At 42.5% G+C, this 12,044-nt stretch overlaps 2 protein-coding genes across 2 annotated transcripts in view; both read right to left on the reverse strand.

The window, feature by feature from the left end:
• ZNF585A (zinc finger protein 585A) overlaps positions 1 to 12,044 on the reverse strand; it is a 64,588-nt gene that overhangs the window by 40,734 nt on the left and 11,810 nt on the right.
• The window catches only part of LOC105548536 (zinc finger protein 585B), a 7,753-nt gene continuing 3,652 nt past the window's right edge, over positions 7,944 to 12,044 (reverse strand). The window contains exons 2-3 of the mRNA XM_011992595.1: positions 10,215 to 10,360; positions 7,944 to 10,044 (exon numbers count right to left, since the gene is read on the reverse strand). Coding sequence (XP_011847985.1) covers positions 8,343 to 10,044; positions 10,215 to 10,264 — 1,752 coding nt within the window. The 5' untranslated portion in view covers positions 10,265 to 10,360 and the 3' untranslated portion in view covers positions 7,944 to 8,342. The remainder of the gene's footprint in view (positions 10,045 to 10,214; positions 10,361 to 12,044) is intronic.

The raw sequence follows: 12,044 nt of genomic DNA on the forward strand, positions 1-12,044 counted from the left end.
TCTCGGCCTCCCAAAGTGCTGGGATTACAGGCTTGAGCCACCGTGCCCGGCCCCAACTCACCTGGAATTCTTTCCTGCATGAGATCAAGAACCCTCTTTTGGAGTCTGGATTGAGATCCTTTTATTTCCATAACAATAGTATTATACAAACACAGGCATACCTCAGGGATATTTAGGGTTTGGTTCTAGACCACTACAATAAAGCGAGTCACACAATTTGTTTGGTTTCCCAGTGTGAAGGGGTGGCGTGCCCGTCCACGCCTGTGGGTGTTTCTCATCAGGTGGGACAAGAAAAGAAATAAGACACAGAAACAAAGTATAGAGAAAGAAAAGTGGGCCCAGGGGACCGGTGCTCAGCATCCAGAGGACCCGCAACGGGCACTGGTCTCTGAGTTCCCTCAGTATTTACTGATCATTATCTCTACCATCTCGGAGAGGGGGCTGTGGCAGGACAATACGATAATAGTGGGGAGAAGGTCAGCAGGAAGACATGTGAACAAAGGTCTCTGTGTCATAAATAAATTTAAAGAAAGGTGTTGTGCCTTGATGTACAGGTACAAAAACATCTGGGTGCATTAAAGAGCAGTATTGCCGCTATGTCTCACCTCCAGCCTTAAGGCAGTTTTCTCCTATCTCAATAAATAGAACATACAATCAGGTTTTACACCAAGACATTCCATTGCCCAGGGAGGAGCAGGAGACAGATGCCTTCCTCTATCTCAACTGCAAAGAGGCCTTCCTCTTTCACTAATCCTCCTCAGCACAGACCCTTTAAGGGTGTCGGGCTGGGGGTGTCGGGCTGGGGGATGGTCAGGTCTTTCCCTTCCCACAAGGCCATATCTCAGGCTATCACATGGGGAGAAACCTTGGACAATACCTGGCTTTCCTAGGCAGAGGTCCCTGCGGCCTTCAGCGGTGTATTGTGTCCCTGGGTACTTTCAGCAGTGTATTGTGTCCCTGGGTACTTGAGACTAGAGAATGGTGATGACTTTTACCAAGCATACTGCCTTCAAGCACTTTCTTAACAAAGCACATCCTGCATAGCCCTAAATCCATTAAACCTGGAGTCAACACATCACATTTCTCTGTGAGCACAGGGTTGGGGCTCGGGTTACAGATTAACAGCATCTCAAGGCAGAATAGTTTTTCTTAGTACAGCACAAAATGGAGTCTCTTATGTCTACTTCTTTCTACATAGAAACAGTAACAGTCTGATCTCTCTTTCTTTTCCCCACTATGACCTAATAATCCAAAGGCCCCACCTCTTAAGATTATCCCACTGGGGATTAGGCCTTAATATGAACTTTGAAGGGACACAGACATTTAGACCATATAAATAGACAACACTGCGTTATAAACGGACCCAGTTTCCAGAGTATAATAGTACACACTGGATTCTCAGGATTGGCATTTATTACAGTCACAAACAATATAACTCAAATGCTTGTATTGATGTGGTGCTTACATTATCCTATTTCACAGATGGAAACATAAAATACCAGCTTTTGTTTTAATAGCAATATCTTTTTTTTTTTTTTTTTGAGACAGAGTCTCGCTTGGTTGACCAGGCTGGAGTGCAGTGGCCGGATCTCGGCTCACTGCAAGCTCCGCCTCCCGGATTCATGCCATTCTCCTGCCTCAGCCTCCCGAGTAGCTGGGACTACAGGTGCCCGCCACCACACCCGGCTAATTTTTTGTATTTTTAGTAGAGATGGGGTTTCACCGTGTTAGCCAGGATGGTCTCGATCTCCTGACCTCGTGATCCGCCAGCCTCGGCCTCCCAAAGTGCTGGGACTACAGGCATGAGCCACCACACCCGGCCAGCAATATCTATTATTATAATAAATATTGAAATACCACCATAATAATTTCACTAAGGAAGTAATCTAACTGTGTTGATTTTGCAGAGGGAGAAAAACATTACCCCTAGAGCTGAGGCTATTGTGCTCAAGCAAACTCCAATCTGAAGGTGGCAGAAACTAGAAGGAACAGGATTTCTTATCATCAGAGTTAATATATTATTCACGGTATCTTAATAATTAAAGGCATGTAACAAATAGTGACAAAGATTGTGATATTAGTTATAAATTATGATAATTATAGTTAAAATCAATAATAGAATCAACATTATTGTAGAATTAAGTATTGTAGTTAATAAGTGGTATGATATGGGGGACTGGGGAGTACAGCAGGATAGGGTGGGGTAGGATATAACATAGATAAGAGTCATATGGGCACAGTAGCCTCATTGAACCTGAGGGTGGAGGGCTCAATTCATTCTGACATTAGGGCAAGTGTGCATGACAATCACGGCTTTCACCTGACTTTGGCCACAGGGTCAACATCTGCCACACTGCATCACATTCATTTTCCAATGAAGTGCCTGAGGCCCAGAACCCTCAGCCCTGCCACATTCCTCTTGCTCCCTAGGTTCCATATTTGCCAGTGGCTGCTCCAGTGAATGGGGTGGAGCATATGGCACTGATGATGGGGTACAGGATTGAAAGTATTAGGGTGGATGCCAATGGCAATAGACCTCTGCCTTTGGGTCCCTCACGACTGTCCCCCACCAACATGGTATGCCACTGTGACCAAGAGGAGGCTGAGTTGGGAGACCTTGTGGAATGCCGGGGAAGGATGTAGGCAGGATACTTGGGAGGAGGGTGGCAGGGTGGTTGGGCACTGCCCACGCATGGAATTAGGGCTGGGGTATGCTGAAGCATGGGGAGGTGCATTAGATTTTGAATTAGAGGACCTGGAACTAATCCTACCACCTCCCCATGCATTTAGCCAATCTGTGTGGGGCATTTGGTCAATGTCAAAACCATTGTTATTATTCATTCATTTGCTCGTTTATTCATTAACTCATTTAACGAGCTCGTACTGAGTGTCTGCTTTGTGCTGGCACCGTGTTGGGTGCCTTGGACACAGCAGAAACAAGACAGACCAAGTCCAGGTCTCATGAGGTCTAGTGGAAAGGTTGGATGAAAAACCAAAAAAAAGAAATATTTAATATCAAGTCAGATGGTGATGCCTGCAACACAAATATATACAAAATAATGCAGCAGCAAGTGACCCCAAAGGATGTGTTACTTCAGATACAAATGGTGGGTGGATGCTTTTCAAAGATGGGGGAAGAAAGCACGATGCATGGGCACTGGGGAAGCAGAGTATGCCCAGAGAACACAGTTGGTGCAAAAGCCCAAAGCTGGAGAAAGCTTCCTGGATGCTAAAACAGCCAGAATTGGGATTCTTGACAAATAATAAAAATATTGACCACCTCCAACTGCAGGCTGTCCGAACCCTAAGACCTGTTATTATGGTTATAACTTCATACTATAAACATTAAATGTGATTATGTAAAAGTAGAAATAACTGAAATGTTACGTGAAAGTTTGATATATAAAATATAAAAACTATGTAATCATACAATAGATACTATATATTATATAAAATGGGAACATTTTATTGTAGTAAGGTATAATAATAAATATTAGAATATGCTATAACATACTGTAAACACAATATATACTGTATAATGATATGCACACATAAAATTAAAATACATAAATCTATATTTTTATAATCTAATATCTAATAATTTTTCAAATGTCATTTAAATTATCACATAGTAAAATAAAACAGTACTTCTGAGATTCATCTATGTTGCAGCCAGTGTCAGTAAATGACTTCTTTTCACGTTGGGGTAGTATTCAATTGTATAGATGTTTGATTAATCACCCACTGTTACATTTGGGTTGTTTACTAATTTTGGCAATTATACAGTTGCTGTGAAATTTGAGTACACACGTTTTTATATAAACAATTTTTCATTTATCTAGGGCAAATACCTAGGAGCGGGACTGGTGGGTCATACGATAAGTGTATGTTTAACAGTATAAGCAATTGCCAAGGCCAGGCATGGTGGCTCACGCCTGTAATCCCAGCATGTTGGGAGGCTGAGGCAGGCAGATCACCTGAGACCGGGAGTTCCAGACCAGCCTGACCAACATGGAGAAACCCCTAACTAAACCTCTATTTAAAAAATACAAAATTAGCCGGGCGTGGTGGCACATGCCTGTAATCCCAGCTACTTGGGCGGCTGATGCAGGAGAATCATTTGAACCTGGGAGATGGAGGTTGTGGGGAGCCAAGACCACACCATTGCACTTCAGCCTGTGCAACAAGAGCAAAACTTCATCTCAAAAAAAAAAAAAGCTGCCAAACTTTTTGCCCAAAGTGAATGTAACATTTTACATTTCTACCAACAATGCAGGAAATTTTCCATTGCTCTGCATTGTTACCAACTCAGTATTATGTCTTTATTGTTAGGCATGCTAAAAGATGTATACAGGTATCCCATGTGGTTTTCATTTTCATTTTCTTGATAATTAAAGATGTCAATCATCTTTTCATCACCTTGTTTCCCATTTCTATCTCATATAACAATATGGATGGATCTCAAATACATCACATTAAATGAAACAAGTCAAACTCGAAAGGAGAGATACATATACATATATACACAGAGACACACACAGGATGTCTCCATTTATACAACATGTGGAAAAGGCAAAATGATACAGACAGAAAATGGGCTTGTGATCAAGGGCTGGGGGTGGGGAAAGGGATGGACTAAAAAGTAATAGGAGGAAATGTAGGGAAGTGAGGGAACTCTTCTCTGTCTTGATTGTGGTATTGACTGCATGATGTAATTGTCAAAACTTTGAAAATTCTACACTGGGTGAATATTACTGTATGTAAATTATACCTCAATAAATATGACCTTAAAATATTACAGTCATGTTCACACAAAAACCTGCACACAGGTGTTTATAGCATCTTTATTCATAATCAACAAAACTTGGAAGCAACTAAAATGTCCTTCAGTAGGTGAATGGACAAATAAATCATGGTACATCCAGACAATAGCATATTATTCAATGCAAAAAAAAAAAAAAAAAAAAAGACTAGCAAGCCACGAAAAGACATGGAAGCAACTTAAATCCACATTACTACGTGAAACAAGTCCATCTGAAAAGGCTGCATACTGTATGGTTCAGAGGCTAAATTATGGAGACAAAAGAAAATAGGCAGGGGTGTAGGGGTGTAGGCAAAACACAGGATTATTGGGACAGTAAAACTGCTCTTTATCCTTCTATCATAATGCATACATGTCATTATTCATCTGTCTCAACCCACAGAATGCACATCAAGACTGAACCCTAATTAAACCATGGACTTTGGCCGGTAGCGTCAATGTGGTTTCATTAATTGTAACAAAAGTACCACTCTGAAGGCGGATGCTGATGATGGGGGAGGCTGTGTATACGTGAGGGTAGGGGATATGTGGGAAATCTCTACCTTCTGCCCCGTTTTGCTGTGAACCTAAAACTTCTCTAAAAACTAGTCTTTTATATAAATGGGTATATAAACACATATATATGTCAGTACTAAAATATTACATTACAATAAAGGACAAATAATTGAAAGTCATGTACAGCGAAATGTGTTTTCCTCCATATTTCCTGGAATTCATGAGGAGTGATACACTTAGGAGTAAGGTAAAATGGGAATAATGAAGGGGACCAGACTTGGTTCTAGGGTACGTTAAGAAGGAAGAGGTGATCTCCAGGGACCCTCCTGAGGGTCAGCAGACATTGTCCTAAGTTGGGGATCATAGTGTATCACAAAATATCCAGAATTGCAGGAAGAATAGTGAAGCTTCAGACACAGTGCTGGATGAGGTGAAGGGAGGTAATGGGTCAGCAGACATTGGTCTAAGATGTTGAGCAGCGTGTAATGGGCCATCAGATACTGTGAAGAAGTGAGGAAGCAGAGCTAATGATGGCTCAGTAGACATTGATCTAAGGTGAGGTAATGGGATGTGTCACCAAGCACTGCCCAACTAGGGCTTGGGAATTAAAGGGGCATTATGGCCCTGCCCTTTTGACTATGTTCTATCCTTTGGGCCCCATCTTCACCTCCCCATACTGCCCTTCCTAAAGGTGAAACCATCTCTGCAGAGCCCAAATATTTCCCACTCCCAGAATTGCCAATAGACTGACCCCAGACAAACCATTCTGCAAGTTCCAGAGGGGCCACCCAGCAACTGCGCATCCAATCAGATCATCTGCCAGCATCTGTAAGGTCACTGCCGCCTATCTAGGGCAAGATACCTAATATCCAATGAAGATCCACCCATGTCTGTTCTAGTTCCCTGCTACTGGGCACTCCTCTCGGTGCAGGATGAGCAGGTGTGCGGGTTGGGTTCTGCAGTAAGTGGGGCTCTGTCGAGTTGCAACTGAGACGGGGCAGAGCTGTGCATGCTGAGGAAGAATGAGCAGGGAGTCTTTTGCAATCACGTTGGAGCTGTGGGATTCTGGAATCATGGCAGGGAATCTTAGAAGCAAGCATTCACATGGGATCTCCTGTACCTGTTTTCCCTTCTTTAGCATCAGACCAAAAGTTTTACAGTGACTTTTTAGCTTTAGGGTTGAGAAGGGATACAGCCTAGTTACAGACTGGAGGTGAAAAAGCCTGGTGTGTTTTAGGCAAGTTGATTCTCCCTGTTAGTGCTTCTTATGCTGCAACACAGAAAAAATCAGACAGAAGTCACGCAGGAAGCACAGGTCAACTCTCCACAGGGGCATTTATGGAATGCCTGCTGTATGGCAGTCATGAGTCTAGACTCATAGTGGTGAACAAAAGGGAAATATTTTCTAGCATAGAAGCCACAGAGAAATGAGCAAAATATACCAGGCAGTATGGTGGAAAGTGCTAGGGAGAAGAATAAAGGAGGAAGGGTAAGGGGCTGGAAATTTAAATCAGGCAGGCAGGCAAGGCCTATGAGGAGGTGTCATGGAAAAAAAGACATGAGGGACAAGCCACAGATAAAATAAAGAACTGTGCTCTTTGCAACGGGCACTGCAAATACAAAGGCCCTCAGTCAGGAACTGATGTTTGAGGCACATGGCGGGGAAGGTCCTTGTGGGGTGCATGGGACGAACATGGACACAAGTAGACAGTGAACATATGGTGGGGTTAGTTTTCATGAGTTATCGATTTCATACGATTTATGATTTATCTCATATCTCATATAATGTAAGATTGATTTCATGAGTTATCAACTTATGAAAGTCACATCATTATGGAAAGTAAAATGCTGGGCTTCAACTCAGCGACAAATAAATTTAAAAAAAAAAAAAGAGGCAGGCAACTCAGTGGGAAGAATTGTAATACCAGAAAGAAGAATTTAAGTTGTCCCAGATGACCTGAAAATTCTAACCTCAGAGGCTTTCTTGAGGGTGGCGGGAGTGTACAAAACACTGTGCTGGGCCGGGCGCGGTGGCTCACGTCTGTAATCCCAGCACTTTGGGAGGCCAAAGCAGGTGGATCATGAGGTCAGGAGTTCGAGATCAGCCCGGCCAGCATGGTGAAACCCCCGTCTCTACTAAAAATACAAAAGTTAGCTGGGCGTGGTGGCACATGCAATCCCAGCTACTCCGGAGGCTGAAGCAGGAGAACTGCTTGAGCCCGGGAGACAGAGGTTGCAGTGAGCCAAGATAGTGCCACTGCACTCCAGCTTGCCAACAGGGTGAGACTCTGTCTCAAAAAAAAAAAAAAGAAAAAGAAAGAAAGAGAAAAAACACTGTGCTGGGTATCAAACACAATGTGCTGAGGACCTGTGGGGCTCAGAGACAGTCCTGGCAGATAATGAAGGGGTCTGCAAGTCTTTTTCTATGACAATGGGGACTCAACATACACTCTGAGGTCTGTGTCTGAATACATAGGGAGTTTGTCTTATTGCAGTATCTCTTGCTTGACAGAAATACTCAGTGGGGAACTGGATATGCACAACTGTGTTGGATTCAAAAGAAGAATGAGAAAATACCCACAATCCTGCTAGACAGTGTGTTCTGGAACAAACAACTTACAGAGGATTCATCACTATCATATATATTGTCTTACCATTCAAACTCTTGGCACTATACCTAATCCACAGTAAATAGGATTATCATTCCCATAATATGATCTTTCTTATGAAGAATTTGGTAACAGTGTTCTATTGTCGTTTTCATGAGGCTTTTCCTATTCACCACAGTGACTCGGTTCCTTGTCAGTATGAATAATGCCCCAAGGTTTACTGGGGATAGTGACAATGTAGGAAGGGTCCCTCGCCTCATTCAGTGCCTTCTCAGGGGCCCTCTCCAGAACAGCCATGTGTGACATTCTGATGTGGCTGTTTCTATTTACAATAATATACATATTTTTCTGCTGCATGCATGCAACAGTGTACAATCAGACCCAACCCTCAGTGGGGTTTTCTCACACTGTTTCTCTCAAGTGTGGCTGCTCTGATGGACACTGAACACTGATTTCTGAACGAAGCCTTTCCCACAGATGCCACACTTGTAGGGTTTGTCTCCAGTGTGTGTTGTCTGATGTTTATTCAAATTTGACCTGTTGCTGAAGGCCTTCCCACACTCAGCACACACGTAAGGCTTCTCTCCAGTGTGAATTCGTTGATGCACTTGGAGCTGTGATTTTTTAGTGAAAGACTTCCCACAGTCACTGCACTCATATGGTTTCTCTCCAGTATGAATTCTATGATGTGTAATCAACTCTGACTTCTGTCGAAAGGTCTTCCCACATTCAGAACAGATGTAGGGCTTTTCTCCCGTATGAGTTTTCTGGTGCTTACTGAGATTTGACCTGCCACTAAAGGCCTTCCCACACTCGGCACACACATAGGGTTTCTCTCCTGTGTGAATTGGCTGATGCACCAGGAGCTGAGACTTGGAGGTAAAGGACTTCCCACAGTCACTGCATTCATAAGGCTTCTCTCCAGTATGAATTCTTTGATGAGTAATAAAGTTTGACTTGCGGATGAAAGCTCTTCCACACTCGGTGCATACATAGGGTTTCTCTCCTGTATGAATTTTCTGATGAACAATGAGTATTGATTTCTGGTTGAAGGCTTTCCCACATTCGTGGCATTCATACTGTCTCTCTCCAGTATGAATTTTCTGGTGTATATTGAGGTGTGACTTCTGAGTGAAGGCTTTTCCACAAGTACTGCATTCATAAGGCTTCTCCCCAGTATGGATTCTCTGATGTGTAATCAAGTCTGACCGCTGGGTGAAGGCCTTTCCACATTTGGAACATATATAAGATTTCTCTCCTGTGTGAGTTTTCTGATGTGTAATGAGATTTGACCGGTTGGTGAATGCCTTCCCACATTTATTGCATACATAGGGTTTTTCTCCTGTGTGAATTCGTTTATGAACATGGAGTTGTGACTTGGAAGTAAACAATTTCCCACAGTGACCACATTTATAAGGTTTCTCTCCAGTATGAATTATTTGATGTGTAACCAAGTGTGACTTCCGGATGAAGGCCAGTCCACATTTCATGCATACATATGATTTTTCTCCTGTATGAATTCTCTGATGCACTGTGAGTGTTGACTTCTGAGTGAAGGCTTTTCCACAGTCACTGCATTCATACGGTTTCTCTCCAGTGTGAATTCTCTGATGAATAATCAACTCTGACCTGTAGGTAAAGGCCTTCCCACACTCAGTACATATGGAAGATTTCTCTCTACTTTGAACTTTTTCATGTGTAATGAGGTTGGAATTATTGCTGAAGACCTTCCCATATTCGGTACATATATAGGGCTTCACTCTCGTGTGAACGCGTTGATGTACCTGAAGTTGTGACTTGGAAATGAAGGATTTGCCACAGTTACTGCACTCATATGGTTTTTCACCAGTATGAATTCTTCGGTGTGCAATCAATTGTGTTTTCTGGATGAAGGCCTGTCCGCATACAATACAGATATAGGATCTCTCGCCTGTGTGGATTTTCTGATGCATCTTGAGTGTGGACTTTTGTGTGAATGCTTTGCCACAGTCAGTGCATTCATGGTGTCTCTCTCCAGTATGAATTTTCTCATGTATACTGAGATCTGAGTTATAAGGGAAGCCTTTCCCACATTCACTACATTCATGTAGTTTTTCTCCGGTATGAATTCTCTGATGCCTGAAAAGAGACGATACTTGAAAAAAGGATTTTCCACATTCATTGCACTTATAGGGCTTCTCTCTCATATGGGTTTTCTGATGTGTACTGAATTCTGGCTTCTGTACAAAAGCCCTCCCGCATTCAATACATACATAGAGTGTTTCTCCTGTAGGAACTTTCAGATGTACCTTGAACTGTGAGTTCCACGTGAAGCCCTTTCCAAATTCGGCGCATCCATAGGATTTTTCCCTAGGATAAATTTTTTGATCTTGAGAGAAGGCTGGTTTATAACCAATGATTTTTCTATGTTGATTATGGTCCCATAATTTCTCTCCTGTTGGAGTACATTCACAGTAAGTATAGAAAGACATTTTACCATATTTAGTACTCTTCTTAACATTCTTAGAAGCATCATTTCTATAATGAATGTGTAAATCTAAATTATGCTTCAAGCCATTTCCAAATGAGTCACATTGATAGGGTTTTTACGGGGATGTAATATGTTTGGATTCACACGAATTGTTCTTCTGATAGCCTTATATTCATAATGCCTATTTGTAGTCAATATTTTCTTGATTAAAGCAACATCACTTAGATATTTCTTTTCTTTTTTTTTTTGAGACGGAGTCTCGCTGTGTCGCCCAGGCTGGAGTGCAGTGGCCCGATCTCCACTCACTACAAGCTCCGCCTCCTGGGTTCACGCCATTCTCCTGCCTCAGCCTCCCATGTAGCTGGGACTACAGGTGCCCACCACCGCGCCTGGCTAATTTTTTGTATTTTTAGTAGAGACGGGATTTCACGGTGTTAGCCATGATGGTCTCAATCTCCTGACCTCATGATCCGCCCGTCTTGGCCTCCTAAAGTGCTGGGATTACAGGTGTGAGCCACCGCGCCCGGCCTAGATATTTATTTTCTGATAATACTGTATCCGGTTATCAATCTGTCACAGTTATTCTAGAATGAAATACAATCTCACATCATCTCTGTCATCATCTTCCCTTGCATTGTGGAAAGAAATCTTTTTTTTTCCAGAGATTCCCTGGAAAAAAGGTTTGGAATCCAAATGCCCCTTTTCAAGGGATAGTAAGTCACTTTTTGCTCATAGAGCAGGTAGCAGAGGCTAGAGGGGAAGGTAAAAATGGCTCATCCAGATTGAACACAGAGAAAAGGGTAAGCGTGGGTAATTGGATGAGGAGGGTGACACTACTTATGGTGAAACATTCTGGGGAACAATTCAGCAGTTAAAAGAAATAAACTAGATGAACAGATAACACCATGAATAGACATGGAAAAAGTAAGGCAAAAAACATGATATATAGCATAATAAGATTTATATAAACTAATGATCCATACCCCTAATTCACTTTAAATTTTACAACATGCACGAATTAAAAAATGCTTCCATTATACAAAACAGTGGCTTCTGGTGGGAAGGGAGATGGGTGAGGGGAAAGAGAGAATAGGAGATTTTATCATAAAAATAAGAGAGAATCTTTACCCACATTCATGGTCATAGTGTGTCCTAAACTAAAGACAATGATTAAACTCAGACCTCATCGGGTGAAATATAAAAATAAAGCATGACAAAAACAAATAAGCCCGGGCACGGTGGATCACGCCTGTAATCCCAGCACTTTGGGAGGCTGAGGTGGGCAGATCACCTGAGGTTGGGAGTTCGAGACCAGCCTGACCAACACAGAGAAACCCTGTCTCTACTAAAAATACAATGTTAGCTGGGCATGGTGGCTCATACCTATAATCCCAGCTACTCGGGAGGCTGAGGCAGGAGAATCACTTGAACCCGGGAGGCAGAGGTCGCGGTGAGCTGAGATCACGCCATTGCACTCTAGTCTGGGCAACAAGACTGAAATTCCGTCTCAAAAATAAATACATAAAAATAAAAATACAAAAATTAGCCAGGCATGGTGGCACGCAACTGTAATCCCAGCTACTTGGGAGGCTGAGGCAAGAGAATCATTTGAACCTGGGAGGTGGAGGTTGCAGTGAGCCAAGATTGC

Source organism: Mandrillus leucophaeus, unplaced genomic scaffold (genome assembly GCF_000951045.1).
Source record: "Mandrillus leucophaeus isolate KB7577 unplaced genomic scaffold, Mleu.le_1.0 Scaffold1107, whole genome shotgun sequence".
In the NCBI taxonomy this organism is placed as follows: domain Eukaryota; kingdom Metazoa; phylum Chordata; class Mammalia; order Primates; family Cercopithecidae; genus Mandrillus; species Mandrillus leucophaeus.